Below are 20,428 nucleotides of genomic sequence, written 5' to 3' on the forward strand. Positions count from 1 at the left end.
AAAACAAGGAGAAAACCACAGGATGCATGCAGGTGGATGAGCTTCAGAACATTCATTTCACACGTGTCAACACCAGTGCACCAGATGGTGCATCGACTGTAATCACAACATTGACCAAATTTTGCCTGAGCACTTTATAATTATATAGACCAGGTTCTATATAGTTTTAGTCATCCTCAAGCAACAATACTTAAAGAAGAAGGGGAGAGAGTGTGTGTGTGTGTGTGTGTGTGTGTGTGTGTGTGTGTGTGTGTGTGTGTGTGTGTGTGTGTGTGTGTGTGTGTGTGTGTGTGTGTGTGTGTGTGTGTGTGTGTGTGTGTGTGTGTGTGTGTGTGTGTGTGTGTGTGTGTGTGTGTGTGTGTGTGTGTGTGTGTGTGTGCGTCCGTCCGCAGACTCCCAAACAGTGCTGATAAGAAATGGACAGACACACTGGGCAGTGCAAGTGGTGGATTTGAGTTCAGAGACACAACACAAGAGATAATAATGAGTCTTTTTTTTGGGCTTATATAGCCACAAGAAGCCTCTGTACTGCTTCTTGTGTTACCCCCAAGCCCCACATCGCACTCTCCTAGCAACACTACACTCCATCTAGCCTCAATCTGTCAACACAGAGCCACAAACACCAGGCAAAAAACACCATTTAGTGTACATCCAACCCACTTGTCTCCCCCAGCTTCCCCCACCCCACCCCAGTTGCTTTTCCCCCTAATATTTAACATAGCCTTTGTGGATTTCACCTGGAATACATTGTTCTTAATTGTCCATTTTTGACAGCTAGATTGACTGTTCTTTCCAGCAGATCTAAATCCATAGATTTTTTTTGTTTGCTGTCTCAACTTGTTTTAGTGTTTGCTTTGTTTGGTATTATTATTCTCTTGAAAGTGGAGAGCACTCCCCCGCAGTCTGTTCAATCCGTTCTCATCATCTGTTGCTGAGACCAGTCAACCTCTTCACAGCCAGATGTGCTTTCAAATCCAAGATAGGATTGGCTCACACAGACCTCTATCATCAAATCTGCTTATATGTCTACTGTACCAGCCCTGGCTCTTCTCCCACTTGTCTAGTCTACCTCTCCTGCTATTGATTTCAGACCAATTGACTCCCGTCAGGGTGTACTTGAACTCACAGTCAGCTTTGGGACCATTCAAGGTCCCCATTGGCTAGTCGTAGTATAGGCTGTGAAGCGTTTGTGCCGGTCATTGAGTGCCATCCCAGCAGGCGCTGTGTAGTTTGCTCTGTCTCTGATGAGTGTGTGTGTGTGGGGGGGGGAGATTATCATAATGAACCACAACACAGCTCTTATGCTGTGTGTATTGATCGCTGTGGTAACGATTGGGGAGAGGTGTGTACGGGTTGCGACTGTACTGATGTGTGGGTGTGTGTGTGTGTGTGTGTGTGTGTGTGTGTGTGTGTGTGTGTGTGTGCGTGCGTTTCCTAGATTCACAGAAGCAGACACTATTGTGATGGGGGATGTGACGTATGGGGCCTGCTGTGTGGACGACTTCACTGCCCGTGCCCTGGGAGCTGATTTCATGGTGCACTATGGCCATAGCTGTCTGAGTGAGTCACTTTCTCTATACGTTTCTCTTATTTCCTCTATTCCGTCCATACTCCTCAATTGCTCTCCTGCAGTCTCACTTTTCTCCCCTCACTGTCTTCGTCCCTCTAGCTGTGTCACATTTGTATTTGCACAGTAACAATTCTACAACCTAGAGAAACACGTACAGTATGAAGGACTGGCCCATAGGTAGGTGTGTGTGTAAAGGAAAACAAAGCTACATATGGAACTGTTGTAAACTCTAAGTACTAGACCCTCGTCTGGTTTGACAGACAGGTAGTGTGTAGGCTGGGTGGTGTGTGATAAACCGGTCGAAGTATTCCTTCTCTACGGCGACTGCGGTGGCGGGCCTGGGAAAACAATAACGTGACACGAGACAGTACCATGCTAAAGGTTCACAAAGTTTATTACACAAACAGGAACATACTGTATATAGTGCTGGTCTGGATCATAATGACGTAACAACAATATATGAGACATAATAATAACGTGCCTACTGCAGCAGGGCTGACCTTGCTGTCTGAGATGTCTCTCGGAGTCGTAGCCTAACTATAAAGTATGCTACAGATCAGGCAGTACACAATACATATCAAGTACACTGTGTCTCACGTTCAAGTGCACAGACATGGGCGATCATGATTATAACAGGAACAATGGATGAAGTGCAGATGTACCTAACTGTAAAGGTGGTTGCACACTGGATGCGTTTTTCGGAAAACCGACGTAAAAACACAGCTAAAAATGTGAAAAACGCAGCAGTGTGCAGGGACCTTTACTAAACTCCTATCTGGCTTTGGGCGTCTAGACTTGGGCTGATCAATAGGGAGCGTGCATTAGGGCTGTACTTTTGAAAAAACTAAAACAAAAAAACAAGCAGATCTTGAGGACATTTCATCCTCACGCCCGCTGTCTGCCGGTTCCTGAACATGGGAGAAAATGCTAAATCAATAGTTCTGAAATATCGCTGCCAGAACAGCCCCACTTCTCCCAAATACCAGGAATGGCCAACAGAATAGTAATACATTGGACGGCTCTGTGTCTGCGTGTACGTGTCTTAATGCTTGTGCATGTGTGTACAAATGTGTGTGTGTGTGTGTGTGTGTGTGTGTGTGTGTGTGTGTGTGTGTGTGTGTGTGGTCATTGCTGCTAACTCACAAACATACAGGATATACAAAATTGCTTGTACAATTAGATCAATACCATCCCCCTCTAAGACCCGCATTAATTTCTACTTGCAAAAAATAGATTTCAACCTTACTACTTCAGTACTTTGTACTACTAGGACTAAGACTAAAAAATATGTTAAAAATGTATAATAATTATATAATAATATAATAAATTAATAATTTACATTTGGGGGATATCTTTCACAATAATGAATAAAACATGTTCTAGACATTCTAATGATCTAAAAAAAACATATATTACAATTATTTTACTTACTTTTATTGGGGTTAAAGGTCAAAAGTCATAGGTTAAAAAATGTTCAATTTCTTTTTATTTGTGTGAATTTCAGCCTCTGTGGGGGGGTGTTTATATGCAAATATCATGACCAATGGCATTGCAATGGCATTGCAATGAACATCACTGATGACGTTTAATTGAAAAAAGAACAGAAAAAAATTATAATAATTAAGTAATTAATTAAAATAAATTTGTTGCTATAAAGCAACACTGGGTCTTAGAGGGTTAAGATAAGCGTGTTCTTAAAGCCTCACATTTCTCCTCACAACATCGCAGAGGTATGGGCCTTTTGCGTTAGGGTTAGGTAACCCTAAACCCTCAAAAAAAGTCAACATGGTGAATCACATCTTGATGATGTCATCAATATGTGATTCACCATGTTTCTTTTCATACCTCCAGTTCTAGGAAACACAGAATGGGGGGGACTTTTTTTTTTATTATTTCCACACAACAGCTCTAAGGTATATTAATGACATAGTAAAATGTTGAAAATGAGTGGTATTCCCCTTTAAGTGAGGGTGGACAGACAGGTAGTGTGTAGGCTGGGTGGTGTGTGATAAACCGGTCGAAGTATTCCTTCTCTACGGCGACTGCGGTGGCGGGCCTGGGAAAACAATAACGTGACACGAGACAGTACCATGCTAAAGGTTCACAAAGTTTATTACACAAACAGGAACATACTGTATATAGTGCTGGTCTGGATCATAATGACGTAACAACAATATATGAGACATAATAATAACGTGCCTACTGCAGCAGGGCTGACCTTGCTGTCTGAGATGTCTCTCGGAGTCGTAGCCTAACTATAAAGTATGCTACAGATCAGGCAGTACACAATACATATCAAGTACACTGTGTCTCACGTTCAAGTGCACAGACATGGGCGATCATGATTATAACAGGAACAATGGATGAAGTGCAGATGTACCTAACTGTAAAGGTGGTTGCACACTGGATGCGTTTTTCGGAAAACCGACGTAAAAACACAGCTAAAAAAGTGAAAAACGCAGCAGTGTGCAGGGACCTTTACTAAACTCCTATCTGGCTTTGGGCGTCTAGACTTGGGCTGATCAATAGGGAGCATGCATTAGGGCTGTACTTTTGAAAAAACTAAAACAAAAAAACAAGCAGATCTTGAGGACATTTCATCCTCACGCCCGCTGTCTGCCGGTTCCTGAACATGGGAGAAAATGCTAAATCAATAGTTCTGAAATATCGCTGCCAGAACAGCCCCACTTCTCCCAAATACCAGGAATGGCCAACAGAATAGTAATACATTGGACGGCTCTGTGTCTGCGTGTACGTGTCTTAATGCTTGTGCATGTGTGTACAAATGTGTGTGTGTGTGTGTGTGTGTGTGTGTGTGTGTGTGTGTGTGTGTGTGTGTGTGTGTGTGTGTGGTCATTGCTGCTAACTCACAAACATACAGGATATACAAAATTGCTTGTACAATTAGATCAATACCATCCCCCTCTAAGACCCGCATTAATTTCTACTTGCAAAAAATAGATTTCAACCTTACTACTTCAGTACTTTGTACTACTAGGACTAAGACTAAAAAATATGTTAAAAATGTATAATAATTATATAATAATATAATAAATTAATAATTTACATTTGGGGGATATCTTTCACAATAATGAATAAAACATGTTCTAGACATTCTAATGATCTAAAAAAAACATATATTACAATTATTTTACTTACTTTTATTGGGGTTAAAGGTCAAAAGTCATAGGTTAAAAAATGTTCAATTTCTTTTTATTTGTGTGAATTTCAGCCTCTGTGGGGGGGTGTTTATATGCAAATATCATGACCAATGGCATTGCAATGGCATTGCAATGAACATCACTGATGACGTTTAATTGAAAAAAGAACAGAAAAAAATTATAATAATTAAGTAATTAATTAAAATAAAATTGTTGCTATAAAGCAACACTGGGTCTTAGAGGGTTAAGATAAGCGTGTTCTTAAAGCCTCACATTTCTCCTCACAACATCGCAGAGGTATGGGCCTTTTGCGTTAGGGTTAGGTAACCCTAAACCCTCAAAAAAAGTCAACATGGTGAATCACATCTTGATGATGTCATCAATATGTGATTCACCATGTTTCTTTTCATACCTCCAGTTCTAGGAAACACAGAATGGGGGGGACTTTTTTTTTTATTATTTCCACACAACAGCTCTAAGGTATATTAATGACATAGTAAAATGTTGAAAATGAGTGGTATTCCCCTTTAAGTGAGGGTGGAGAATCCTGAGAAATTGCAGTGCAGCTCAACATGCCCGATTATTAGAGAATAGATTGAGCACTTTCCCCTGTGCAAATCTGTGCTTTAATGCATAACTTATATTGCTTACAAGCTAACAAGTCATCGCATCGTATCAAGTAATGTTTAGTATTCCCTCCATCACTTCTGACTGTCACTGTACTGTACTGGGTAAAGGCTGACTGACAGACTGACACGAGGCAGCGCCACTTCAGATGTGTGAAGCATTATGGTGTGAATGCCAGACACCTGCACGAGATTAAAGGATTTCTGTGTCATTCCACGCACGGACGCACGCACGCACACACACACACACACACACAGATACTCTATGCTTTTATGTTTTTTCCTTCCCCTCTAGTTGGCTTTTATTAGCTATCATCTTTCATTTTCACCTCTTTTCTTTATGTACAGTTTGGCCAACATATAACCTAATGTTTTTCATGTTGAATGTGCAAGTGAATGAAACCTATACTGTCTGTTATATTTGATTTAAAAAAGGAAAATGGTGCAATAATAACCACATTTTTGTTCTACATTGCTCTAGTCTACCAGCTAGGAGCAGTAGAGGCATAGTGCCACAAAATAAAAACCTGAATTCTCACCTATTCTAACAGAATAGTGTCACTGTAAATGAAAGCCTTATTATTTTATACTTCATCGTATGACCGTATCGTATGACAGTATCACATGAAACTTTTGACAAAAGTATCAAAAATAGCTCACAGCACATCAAGGATTCTTGTTATGGTGTTGCGATTGTGTACAGGGAAGGTCCTCAGTAAAGGGCTGCAAAGGTGTTCATAAACATGTGTTACATTGGTGTGGTTCTATACCGTGGTATAACTGTATATGAAATTGCAATCCATCATCACCGATGCAACTTCACACCAGATTTCGATTCAGTGCAGGTGGGGATGCAATCCGCAGCAAATAAAGGAAATGAAGCAAACTATTATGGTGGATGAGGATCTAAACACAGACATTAATTTTATGCAGCGCAAAGTTGTCCCATTTAACCGTGGATAGATGTGGGCAAATAAAGAGACTGAAGCCCTCATTGAAATATGAGGACGAGTAGCCTACATTAATCAATTGCTTAAGGAAACAGAAACACAAAAAACACTGTAGCATACAGAATATTCAGTCCATCTGTGCGTAAACATGGAGTGTTAATTGTCACTGCTGTCACTGTGTGGGGAGGGAGTGGGAACTTTCTTCATGTCGATGAACTTGTAAACTTTTGTGCTGCTGAGCTGTGCCTCCACATGCCCAGAAGAACACGCGTGAGAGACGTCTAGTGACTCTAGTCTAGTATGAACACCATAGATTTCACTGTGTAGTTTATGAATTGAACATATTGATGAAGTTCCCTGCTGCGTTTGCAATTGCTGCGGATGACAGCGCAGTGTGAAGGCAAATCGCAGCAAATTAAATATGCAAGAATCCCAACTTCTCCGCAAATTCGGATCGAGTATTAGGTGAGAATGCGACCTCAGTCTGTCTTTTCACTCTGTGACTGTATTAATGAGGCGTGCTGAATGCATCGATTTATGACCCATATTGAGAAACAGAGTTAACTTGGAAATGAGACAAATGAAATTACTGATAGTGTGTGCAAGTCCTCTCTGTCTGTCTCATTGACTGTCTCTCTAATTGCAGTGACTAAGTGCTTGCAGGCTGCCATACTAATGTGATCACAGGGCAAATCAATGCCACTTTACTTTGCCCTTTATGTTTTTGGGGCAGCGGCTGTACGAATCCATGGACGACAACGCAGATGTGTCTCAGTCTCGACTTTTTACTAAACATCCATGCCCACTGGGTCCCCAACCTCTGCTGTGTTACATTATATTTAACTCCTCTCCAGCAACCGTCCTTTTAAACCCCTTATCCGTCCCTATCTCTGTTCCTCTCCCATCTCTGCTCAGATCCTAAATCCATTCATCACTCTGGTAGCGGCTAATTGACAATCCAACACCGCCTCTGCCCCTTTCTCTTTTTCAGTTCTTTGCTCCCATTCCCAACCTTCCTGAATATATACAGTTACATTATCTAGCGGCCGCCACCCGCCTCCCAACCCCTCCAAAATTGAATTCCAATGTATTTCCGGGCCTACATTGATCGTACTTTTCTATTCCTCTCTCTCTCCGTCTCTCACTCTCTCTCCTCCATCTCCAGCAGATCCTCTGTCCAGATGGATATCGTACGTGAAAACACGCATCTCTATATTTCATGTTGGGTCATTTTTAATGCTCTAGTTTATACTTTATACTGTAGTTTATACTTTGAAGTTTGTCGTATGACAGTGTCACACTGTCTGTCATACATGTAGCATGAAAAAAGCCAAACTACAAATAAATTATGTTTGCCTAATGGCTTGCCCAAAACATTGACACCAGGTTGAAAGTGGTTAAGTCTGCCTTATATGAATATTTAACCAATATAATGTATTTGAGCTTTCAACTGCATTGGATCCATTGTACACACACACATTGGTTCTTTTTCTATTTCCAGTGAAGGTTTTGGACCAACAGTGAAAATAGCTTTCAGTGCTTCTCTTTTTCCTCTACAGTAGATCAGCCCTTGCTACTCTCATTCTCACTTCCCCGTTCCACGCACGCACGCACGCACCCTCCATCACCATTTCCCGCCCAGCCATCATGCCTTTCTCCCGTTATCTCTCTCTCCACTTGATCTGCACGTTCAAGTGGGTTATGCTTGTTCAAAAACATTTACATGATAATGGCCCATTTGTTTAATCATAGCACAAAATGTCTCTCGCTCATGAGGCGTAAATTGAATGTAACACAAGAGGAGCCGTAATTATGGTGATCAACGGTACTGATAATGTGCCCACTCCCCACCCCCCAATCTATGCCCTTTCCCAATCTTGGATTCTCTCCCACTTGTGTCTCCAGCTACATCTACAAGGCCCAAGTGTGTAGTAAATGTGCCGTGAAATTAATGGCATTAATACTAATCGCATGTGTCCCTAATAATTTTGAGAAAAACGCACATTCTCCGTTATTTGGTGCAGAGCCGAACTGTAAGAACAGGAATTGTAGAACAATGCTCCAAAAATATTTATTAGCGACAAAACAGCAGTAATACGACATTTCAACCGAGGGGTCTTTAACAAGTAAAAACAAGATAACAGGAAGTGACTTCTTTATGTGGACAGATTGGCCACCTGGTGATCAGGGGTGGTTTCAAGAATTATACATGATTATTATTTTATAAATATATACATGATTTCATAACATCTTCAGGGGCAGTATAACGTTTTTTAAATTATTCTTAAAAAAGAAACCATAGCAAATTATAGCATATCTTTTGCATTTTTAATGCATTTTATAGAAAAGATTTATAAAAAACGATTAAAAATATTAAACTAATACTTTAGGTTTTTACGTTAGTTTCCATGTGTGAGGGAGACTCAAGTGGAACGAGGGTGGTGGCATGCGTGCCTACTGCTTGCCAGACCATGTCTTACTACAGTTATATGGACCTAAATGTAACACAGAATACATGTAAGTGACAGGCTGGAGGTGCCATAAATAGTGCATATCTTTTGGTATCTGCCAGAGGCCTACCTAGCATAACAGTGTGAATTATTCATCGATCTCCTCTCTCTCTCTCTCGTGTCTTTGTCTTCCTGCAGTCCCCATAGACGCCACAGCGGGCATTAAGATGCTCTACGTGTTTGTGGATATCCAGATGGACAATGCACACTTCCTGGACACGGTCAAGTTCAACTTCCCCTCTGGACGCTCTCTGGCGCTTGTCAGCACGATTCAGTTTGTGGCTGCACTGCAGGTGAACAGAAACTTTTTGTTTGTTTGTTTGTTTGTTTGTTTGTTTTTGTGTGTGTGTGCGCGTGTGTGTGTGTGTGTGTGTGTGTGTGTGTGTGTGTGTGTGTGTGTGTGTGTGTTTTTGTGTGGATGCGTGCGTGCGTGCATGTACCTTTGTATGCACATACCGTGCACACAAAGGTAGGCACATTCACTGTCTTTCTGTCACACATGCTCCCCAGGAGTCTTTTGTTCCTTCATGAGCAGGCGGGCGCACGCTTCTTTGAGGTGCAGTTCAAGTGTGGGCTCGGGAAATGCAGTTATTTTGGATTTGAAAGGAGGCGTGAACTGGCGAAGCCTCTCGGTTCACGTGGTGCTCAGCTCGCCTCTTTACATAAGCAGTATAGCTGCAGCAGTAGCGATACTGGCGGGTGCATGCAGGCTGCTTCCCTCGCTGTAACCCTGCTGGTGCCACACAGAGCCATCCTTCTTTCTGCCACTCTGCCTCCACTTGTGTCGGACCGACAACACTAGCCTCACTGCAGTAATGTAACCGCAGCATATTTTTACACACCGCTCCACATGCGTGTGTGTGTGTGTGTCATGTTCTGTATATGGGAGAGTTGCATTATGTGTGTGCACTCAAGTGTGTAATGTATCGGTGTCTATATATGAGTTTTTGTGCACAACGCAGTGTTTGTGCCTGCCTCCCCCTCACTCTCATGCCTCATGGTGTGTAGGCTTGTGTAGGAGGGTGCTCAGTATGGGCAGGAGGTCGTAGCCTGGCTCACCCACAGTGTTCCTGGATTACTGTTATTACATATTCCCTGTTTTTGCTTTACTGCCGCTAGGTGGCATAGTTGCTACATTATTATTTTAGTTAGTACCTCCCTGTCTCCAGGGGGCGCTGTTTATTTTGCTGAGCTTCAGTCCATATATTACAGGAAGTGATCCTGGTTCTCCCATTTTCTACATAAGCAGAATGTTTCAGTGTTTGATGCAGTTTCCATCTGTTTCAGTTTCACACTTTCCTATATTAAATCCAGTCCATGTACAACACTTCTGCCTGTTCAGGAGTCTTACAGGAGAGAGTTTTAGCTGGCTGTGAAGCCCAATTAGGACGCAGAGTCACGTTGGGCGTAACAGTACAATTACCTTTGAACTTTAAAGCGGTCAATATATCACTCCGTTTCTGCTTGGAACTAAAACTACACAACCTCTGCTATCCTGATCCTCCCTGTCATGATTGACCTTTGCTCTCCCTCTCCTCTCACTTTGTTTGTTTTAATGATGTAGGTGTTTGGATCAGTTGACACTCATTAAAATAATATATTTCCAGTTTTTGAGGGTGCTAGATCCTCCTATATACAGGTTTAATGTTTGTTTTTAGTTCAATGTTTGTTCATGAAAAAACGCCATTGACAATGAAGGGAAAATGTACGTCATCTTGTCCCTAACGCAAACATTAAATGCCATTAACAACAAAGAGAATTTAATTTGTTTTGTCACCGTTTGTTTTCCATCACCATTACATCACCTAATCATAGCAACACGAGTTAGACTTTAATATATTAGCGCCCCTCACTTCACACAGGTGTGATTTTTGTTTCAGAAACCCTCCGGGAGGGGTTGGAAGAGGGGACTTACCGAGTAATCGGCTACCTATTTCTGTTGCAGCTTATTGATTTTTTTTAAATTAATTTTCATGCATTTATTTTTATAAAATTTTTTCATATTTCTGTTCAGATTTTTATCCAGACTGTTAAGGAAGCTCGGAGTCCAATAATTTCACTGCTTGCATTGTTGCTGCCAGCTGTATGATATGTGTTAAGGGTGACGCATGTTACAGTCAAATAGCCTTGAACTTTGTTCCCTCCCTCTTTGTTTTGTACAAAGGTCTTGTAGCCCACCCAGACTGTAGCCATTAATACGGTGTTGTAGCCCATTGACACTCCTGCCTTCCTCACCTTTGCTTTCACTCTCTGTCAATGTCATTTCTCTCCCCGATGCAGGCGGTGAGCGCACCACTGAAATTGGAGTATGAAGTGCTGGTGCCCCAATGTCGGCCTCTGTCACCAGGAGAGATCTTGGGCTGCACCTCGCCTCGCTTGGACTGCAATGTCGACGCCATTATGTGAGACGAGTTGCTTCCTCTTTCCTCCATGTCTCCCTGATCCCTGGCCCCAAGCTCGTCACTTTGGCTGCCCCAACCAATAGACACTGTCTGAGTCAACAAGACTCTGTGCCGTAATTACTAATTATGCATCCTTCCTTCCCCGCCGCCCTGGTCCCCTTGGTGCCACCAAAGGTATTCAATGTGATGGATCAAACATGATCTCTAATGTTCAGTCAGAAACAACCACACGCTGCTTGGAGGACTATACTGCTAAAAATACATTCTTAACATGCACACCTTTCAAATAGGCAGCCCCTACTGGTTTGAGCAGCAACACATTCACCTGCTCACAATATGCTGCGTTGTGACGACAGCAATGACATTGTGCAATCATTTTGTCAACCACGCGTAGGCATGTTTATGTTGCGGAAATTCTCTTTTCATAATGTGATATAGTTTAACATCAATATTGATCTGTGAAAGCACAGATTCGTGTTCACAGTGTCGGCAGGTAAGAGAACACATCTAGAGATGATCTTTTGCGTCTCCATCTGTTAGTGTCAGCCTGGAACTGCTCTGTTTCAGGGTGTAGTGGTAAATGGTAAATGGTGCATTTATATAGCGCCTTTATCCAAGGCGCTTTACATAGATTGTGCATCACCCATTCATACACCGATGGCAGCGGAAACCATGCAAGGCACCAACTAGCACATCGGGAGCAATTAGGGGTTCAGTGTCTTGCTCAAGGACACTTCGACAGTAACTCTGGGGGAGCCCGGGTTTGAACTGGCAACAATGCGGTTCCCATCCAGGCACTCTACCCCTGAGCCACCGCCGCCCCATCAACTAACTAACTAATGGGAGGGAAAGTGTTAATAGCACTTTCCATTCTTCTCAACAGTGGGCTGTCTTACATAACTTAAATTAGGGATAACACCACGCTGCAAAAAATACAATATGCCCGAGTCATAATGACTCTCACATTAGTGAGGAAGTGAGGAATGCTATATTGGCCTTTGAGCCCCCTCTAATGTTCTGATATTTTGTAAAATGTGCTGATCTATCTCATTAGTATAATGAAGAGAAGTATCTCTAAAAGGCTCAATGTGAAAGCAGCTTTAAGAAAAGCTCAGTCACCATTTATTTCCTACCCATTGCAGCGCCTATGAAACCTCTCTGGTACGGACCGCCCCGGTACCGGGAACAATATAGAGCAGAATAGAAGGTCGGGGCTGTTGCATAATGCAGAACCAATATAGCATTTGCCATTATAGCTAAAGCACTCAACACTTTTACTAAGGATAATAGAATATGGATGAAATACGAAAGACTGTGATGGGAGAGCAGCGCCATCCTGTTGAAGCTGCAGAATAGAGGAAGGTATGAGGGAGACGAGCCGTAGGATTATTGTAGGGAACGTGATTATGTGAGGGCCTTGGATGTTGCAAAGCAAAGTGGGACGGCACAAAGGGGGCTTCAGTCAGATTTAATTTGCACCGCTGCTCAAAATTCTTATCCTGCGCGGCACAGACATAGCATAGCATGAACGCGTGCGCGTACGCACACACACACACACACACACACACACACACACACACACACACACACACACACACACACACAGCTAGAGTGTTACGCATGCTTGCACAAACACACTTAAAAAGAGTGACTTAGGTGAGCAGAGTCTCCTTGGGAGCTCATATGAAATCCCACCCACAGCCTGTTTCAGTGGCTTGGCTAAATACTGGCCAATTAGTGGGTGTAATTGTCTGTCCTCTCCCTTTTGTCTAGCAAGATGTTCCCAAGCCAATACCTGGGAGGGCTATGCATTTTGTTTTGTGTGTAATCATACATTTCCTCATTATGCTTTCTTTTATATTGTGCTCTCCCCCCAGTGCAGCCCATGGGTTAATTGTAAAGGCTTGGCACCTGTGTAAACAGCATGCTGCCATCTTAAGAGTCATGTTCCTGGACAGTAGAAATTGGTCAGAACCTCAACCTCTGCCTCAGGCCCCTGTACCTGACACCCCTTTATTCCTCTGCTACGGGGAGGGAGAGGGATGGAGATAAAAGGGAAGGGAGGATGTGTAGGCGGATAAGACCGATAGCTATTGTGGTAAACACAGCAAGTATGTTTGCCTGGAGGAAGTTGTTGCTCGCCCTCTCACATACTCTCACCTCTCTTGCTTACTCTTATCTTCATTCAGTCTGTGGGCGTAAGCATTTATGGTTCATGTGTTTTTCTTTATAGTTACTTGGGAGATGGACGGTTTCACCTAGAGTCAATCATGATCGCCAACCCAGATATACCTGCTTACAGGTAAAGTAACAGCAATGATCATTGTTATGAAACGGTCTCTGTGTTCTCTAAAATGTAATTTATTATCTCTTGACATGACATGTTTTATCGTGATCTTGGTCAGTAGCTGTGAAACCTCCCAACAGTTATCAACAACACTGTGGGAATTTAATTTGATCATTCCAGACTCACGGAATTAGGAAATGACAAAACATAATGAGAAAGGATTAGAAACTTAAGTCAATATAGTTATTGTGAAAAAGGGTCTCTAGAAGTATATGAATGCACTGCCCACAAGAGGGTTTGTTAGACTTTTTGGTACCCAAAAGGAAATTAAGTTTTTAAATAGACTTGCGCACTGCACTGTCATGCATATCATCACAGGCTCCTCAGAAACAAGATGCTAATCTCAAGTGAGTCTCTTGTAGTGAAGAATAAAAGATTAGATAGTCAAAGATGCTTCTCTTTTCTCTGAGATACAGTAGCTGCTGTCATACTTGATGGACCTTCATGATTGGATTTTCTCATCCTTTGTTGTGATTCTGTCCTCAGGATAGATAAAGATATCTGATGTGTGTGTGTGTGTGTGTGTGTGTGTGTGTGTGTGTGTGTGTGTGTGTGTGTGCAGATATGACCCATACAGTAAGGTGTTCACCAGGGAGTATTATGATCACGAGGCCATGCGGGCTTTGAGGTTCCAGGCTATCGACAAGGCGCGATCAGCCCAGAAATGGGGCCTCATCATGGGTACACTGGGCCGGCAGGGCAGCCCCAAAGTCTTGGAGGTAAGAGCATATATTGTACTCTTGTTACCACCTGTTACAGAAGCAGTGAGTGCATTCTCGGGCAGCGGCGATCCCACGGCGCTGCCGGGGGGAGGGGCGGCGTTCCGTGCCGTGGCAGAGTCGGTCCGTCCAGTGGCTGCCGGTCCAGACACTGCCGATAACAGCCTCGGCAGTGTACCGACACATGTCGTGTTTGGTTAAAACTCATTCGTGCAGGCTCCCGTCTCCCGACATGTGCTGCAGGTTAAAAATCAGCCGTGGCTCAACTGTGAGGTTAGGTTAGGGCATGGGGTATAAGGTGTCGTCAGACTAATGCACAGAAACACTGCTGCGGCTACTATCGACAGTTGGCGGCGACGCCAGAACTGACGCCGGTGCCGGAAAATGCACTCACTCTCTCTCACCTGTTACCTATCCACATTGTGCCTTGTGGCACATGAGGCCTTCACAGAGAGATTCCACTTTTCACGGTCAGCTGCTGCAGTCCTCACTTCAGACCATAATTTAAATCCTGCTTCTTGGCTTTCTTTCTCAACGGTACGCCTCCAGGTGGTCTTTGGTCTTCCTTTTCTTCGTTTCCATTCTGGTGCTATTGCTATGCTAAGTCATTGCTATGTTGCAGTCATTGTTGTGGTCCTGTCTTAGTATGTGTGCAACCATATTCCATCTACGCAGCTTCACTTCCTCACTCTGTGGCTTCAACTCAGCTCTTTCTAGCAGGCCTTTAGTACTGACACATGATCTTGACGATGTATACGGAGTATTCTTTGTAGGCGTCTGTTATCAACACATCAACTGCCTTGTTGTCTCCTTTGTTCTTTTTCCACGTTCCACATCCATATAGCAATACTGGCATCACTAGCGTCTTGTACAATTTAGGCATTTAGCAGATGCTCTTAATCCAGAGCGATTTCCAGTAAGCAGGAACAATACAAGGTAATACATCAAATATATAGAAATAGTCATCAAAAATCATAAGCAAGCAAAGAACCTAATATCTGTCTAACAATGGATTATCTGTACAGTGAAGCTATGAGTATACATTATAGAGTGCTGTGTGCTACGTCTACATAAAATGCTATGCTAATTCATACATCTAATCTAATGCTAAATTATAAATCAAAATTACATACATTTAGCCTTTGCATACACCTGTAAGGTTGTCGAGGCAAGTGCTACTGGCCGAGATGAGATGAGGTGAGGTGAGGTGAGTTTTCAGACTACGGCAGAAGATTGGGAGTGAGTCTGCAGTTCTGATTGCAATGGGAAGTTCATTCCATAGCAAGTACAGTTTGAGCTTGGTTCTTCTTGTGACGCTGTTGGAGCTCCGGGTCTTTTTTAAGTCTGATGAATGCACCTCTTGCTTTTGGCAATCTATTCTTCACGTCCTTCCTGCCACCTCCCTCTTTACAAACTGTGGCTCCCGAGTAAGGGAACTGCTCTACCTCTTCAAGATCCTGTCCATTAATCTGAATTTATTGTTCTCAACCTGGGGCTTGTGACCCTCCGAGGGGTCGCCAGATGCTTTTCTGAATGTGAAATGAAAATCGGATTTTTTTATTTGACAAAAGTCATAATATAGAGGACAGTGTTGGGACAGTGGGTTAAAGCTCATCTATTGCAGATATACTTATAAAGATTAGAAAATACCATCAAACAAAGTGAATTAACGTTAGATGTTGGTTAATCATATCTAGAAATAGATGCGTGATTCTGATATTCACGTTTACGTAATCCAGTGACCCACCATTGCAGGGCTAGGACGGTTCGACATAACATATACTGTAATGTAATGAAGCTATTGTAGCATCTTTGCTTCTGATGGAAAATGTGGTGACTCATTGCTCAGTAAATGTCTGTCGCCATGTGCCATAGCGTGTGTGTGTGTGTGTGTGTGTGTGTGGAATCTAGACAGCTCAGTGTGTAAAAGATTGTGGGATTTTAGATATCATTGTTTTGGAATTTCCATTAATTTGAATAAAAAAAAATGTAATTGAATATTGGCAGACACAAACTAACAAAACAAATTGGAAATGTAGAAAATGCGACTGCACTTTTGTTTTCTTTCCTTCCAGCAATTAAACTCAGACAATGAACACATGCATAATTTTCATTCTTTGTTTGAAGTGATCACATTTACAATAATACAATAGACCCATGGATCGCACTATAATGACTACTATCAATATTTCAAATGTGTTTTTCTTACATGTCGCAGTGCATCAAACACATGTCTGGAATGTAGACAATAAGCCTATCCTCATTCAAACCATCTATGTGTCCTCGGGGCACTTATGCAATCATTTGCAATATCCGTCTCTCCCTGTCAGCTTCACTTGACAAGCTGTATGGGTATGGTGAAATGTTCTTTATATATGACAAGCAATCTACCCGGCTGTGTGACCTTGTGATTGCACATTTGAATCTTGAGGCCAAGAAATTGATAGAACGTTGTACCTTTGATCTAGCTGTCTGCCTTTTGATCTGGGTTATGAGACAATTTACCGTATAGATTAGTGTGTGTGTGTGTGTGTGTGTGTGTGTGTGTGTGTGTGTGTGTGTGTGTGTGCGTGTGCGCGTGCGCGTGTGCGTGTGCGTGTGTGTGGTCAATACAACCATATAAGTCAAATTGTATGGTTGCCGTTTGTCAAAAATAGGGCGTAATGGTCCTCCACCCATATACAGTGTACAAGCAAACTTCAGACTCATTCCAACCTGCCTTTCTTTCAAGGTAAACTATAAATACTGGGAAAGCAGTCTTTCTTGCAGCTATAAACAGTTACTTGGTGAAACTTTAAATATAGTATATAGTATGTGTGTATTCCTGCATGTGTGACCCAGTGCCCACATACTGCAAGGGTTTGCATAACTAGGGGCTAGTCCTCACAACGTACACGCATCCGTGCCGATCGATCGGCTAGGAATGATTTTCGAGTTAAAGCCACCTGAGACCTGTCCTGCAGCTGTGCTCCTACATGCCTCCAGCCTTCTCTTTGTTCTCTCTCTCCTCCATTTGATCTGCTCTCTTTATGTGTTTTATTTTTTTATTTTTGAGTGGTGCAACCACTCCTACAACCAGCAATGTCCGTGCGTATGTGTACGTTTGTATCTGAGCACGAGTATATGACTTATTAGTACCAGTAGGGGGTGGAAACAGAGAGAGGGATAGTGCTGCTAATGAGAGAGAGAGAGAGAGAGATAGAGGTGTGTGGGGGGGGGGGGGGGGGAACTGCACCACTCAGTTCACACAGGTGTGATTTATATATATATATATATATATATATATATAATGTTTTTTCTGTTTTTTTCCATTTTTTTAAATACAAGACATACAAGGAACATGGTACATAAAAACAAAACAAAAAACAACAACACCATCCATGACAAAACAAAACCGACAATAACACATCCACCCGCTAGCCCTGAGGGGAGAATAGACTTTTTGAGTTTAGTCGGTAGCCTCTTCTCATCCTGGCCTCATTACTTTGGAGAGGGGCCACTCAGCAACATCTGTGCGGCACCTCAGCGTGGCCTGTCAGAAGAGTGAGCTTTAGAGATGAGCAGCTTTTCAGCTGTCATCTCCAAACTTGTACTGTGACAGTGCTCCTTCTGTTAAACACACAGATACACCCTGTGTATCTGCACTTTGGCACACGGATGCACACACGCACGCACGCACGCATGCGCACACACACACACACACACACATACACGCACACATGCACGTACATACACACACCCGCACACGCACGCACGCACACACGCACGCACAATTGAATATGAAGTTAGTGCTGGAAGTTAAAATATCATCCAGAGATGGAATACCCACAATTTTCCAGTGGATTTGGAGGGGGGGAGGTTTGAGTGTATTGTACCACCAGATTTCCCATGGTGACATGGTCAGATTAAGGAGTGGAGTTTTACAGATGACCTCTCTAGCAGAGGGGACAGTGCTATCTCTGTCCAAGAGCATAGTTGTAGAAATGTTCTCCTGATGTCCCCGAGTACACTGGCTATCAGCAAAGGCTCTCGCCTTTATCTCACCAAAGGAGCCTTTCGAGGATAGTATCGCAAGCATAGGGCATTTTAACCCATTAAAACTGGAAAAGCATCTTTGTTATTTTAGATTTTACTAGCGTTGGCTATTCACAAATAGCAGATATACAAGCTCAGAGCTTGTACATCTTCTATTTTTGATTTTATTTATTTATTTTTGAAAATCTTTAGATTTAGAAGGCATTTGTAGAATCGGCCTCATGTCTTAATAATTGATTATTGTTGGTTAAGTTGAAGTCCAGAGGGGTGGGTGTGTGTAATATGCCCCCTTTCCATCAGACCAAGTGCAGACACTTAAGTCTATGTGCGCGTATCTATATATCCTCCCGGAAGGTCCCGCACAAACCTGCCGCGCGTCTGACAGATCGATGTAGCCAGGGCATTTGGCTTACGCACGCACGGTCCGCGCGTTTAGAGTAAACGGGCGAGAAAAGCCTGGTGTAGCTTGGCCTAACGTCTTATCTCTCTCGTTACTCTTGTACCATACCTACTGCATACTGTGTTTCATGATTACTGCTGTTACTACTAGGACACCTGCATTTCTTGCCTGGGTTCTGAGTGACCATGGACTCTGCCCACACACTTCTGTCTAATAACAGGATACTGAATTTCCCCAAGGAGATCAATAAAGGTCTACCTACATAGACCTTTATTGATCATATTGATCATATTAGGCACGGGTGATGCGCTGGTAATTCTTATCCACTTTTGCAAATGTCCTGTCTCTTGCAAGCTACTGGAATTAGCCATGCTAATGAGATTGTTAACTAAACCATGCTAGAGCAGAGAGCATTGAAGCACCTAATAAGGACCCCCTACTGGAATGCTTGAGTGTGTGTAAGAGCACACATAATTATATGTACTGTATGTATGTGTGCAAATCTGCATGTGCGATATAAAACACAGGTTTGTGGAGTTTTACCTTGCAGAATAAGGTTTGAGGCCTATGGGAAATGAAATGGCCCCTCTGCTGGCCCCCTGGTCTCACGTGGTCATTGTTTGTTTTTTTCCCCCTCCTCAGCACTTGGAGTCGAAGCTTGAGTCATCAGGCAGGTCCTTCACACGAGTGCTGCTGTCTGAAATTTTCCCCAGCAAGCTGGACTTGATGCCTGAGGTGGATGCGTAAGTATAAAGCCACACTAACTTACATTCTTCACGTGCGCACGGCACGCACTGGCCAGTGTTGTAGTCCTTCACATTGGACCATATTGCATTTGGGCGTTGGGTCATTAACATATTCACTGACTTTGACGAAATATTTATTTTATTTATTATTAACGGCTCAGTGCCATTGACTAAATATTCCGTCATTTAAGAGTTTATATTTATTTAGTTAGATCGAGCTCTTCACCACTGTATGAATAGCTCTGGGTTTCTAGGCCATCGGTAAAATTGGAAATGAACTGGAAGTACATTAATATCCACAATGTCACCAAATCATTATTCTGAAGAACGTGATGAAGCCATGGATGGGCGAAACGTTGTTCACTCTTGGTTAAAAATGATAATGACGGGGGAGCAGGATATCGTGTGCGACTGGCTGCGGACATTCCATTTTCTTCACCAATCATTATTCTCCCAGTCATTATGCCAACACATTCAGGACGTAGTGTCTCTGTCCTACACCTTTAATCCATTTTGGCCTGACTTAAAAATAAATACAAAAGAATCTTCTAAATCTTTCCAAAAATAGCAGACCTACGAGCTCGTAGCGCGCCACTCGGTGGCGCGCTACGAGCTTGTAGATCTACTATTTTTCAATAGCTAAATTATAACAATGTTTAAAACACCAAAAGGGGTTCCCGCACAAAATGGGTTAATCCAGCCCACACCTGAACCAGTGTATCTATCATGATCAACAACATCAACACTGCAATCAACAGCATATGGAACTAATTCTATGAGCAACATTGCACATTTAATTGGAGACTCAGCGAGTTGACCATTTACAACTGGGAGCTGCCAAATAATAGCTTCATCATAAATCAAATTGATGTCTCGTGAAATGATATAATTCTTGCCACACTAGCAGGAATAAACATTCTGCCTAATCAATACTAATATGAAATACTAATACTATAAGATGA

At 42.6% G+C, this 20,428-nt stretch overlaps 1 protein-coding gene across 3 annotated transcripts in view; it reads left to right on the forward strand.

Moving 5' to 3' along the window:
• The window catches only part of dph1 (diphthamide biosynthesis 1), a 61,022-nt gene that overhangs the window by 26,179 nt on the left and 14,415 nt on the right, over window positions 1–20,428 (forward strand). For 2 of the 3 annotated variants that reach the window (XM_080771855.1, XM_080771857.1), the window contains 6 exons: window positions 1,439–1,560; window positions 8,956–9,110; window positions 11,098–11,219; window positions 13,453–13,521; window positions 14,129–14,285; window positions 19,363–19,463. In XM_080771855.1, coding sequence (XP_080627981.1) covers window positions 1,439–1,560; window positions 8,956–9,110; window positions 11,098–11,219; window positions 13,453–13,521; window positions 14,129–14,285; window positions 19,363–19,463 — 726 coding nt within the window. The remainder of the gene's footprint in view (window positions 1–1,438; window positions 1,561–8,955; window positions 9,111–11,097; window positions 11,220–13,452; window positions 13,522–14,128; window positions 14,286–19,362; window positions 19,464–20,428) is intronic. The other variant, XM_080771856.1, reaches the window with a different exon arrangement.

This window comes from Protomyctophum bolini, assembly GCF_963924005.1.
Source record: "Protomyctophum bolini genome assembly, chromosome: 9".
In the NCBI taxonomy this organism is placed as follows: Eukaryota; Metazoa; Chordata; class Actinopteri; order Myctophiformes; family Myctophidae; genus Protomyctophum; species Protomyctophum bolini.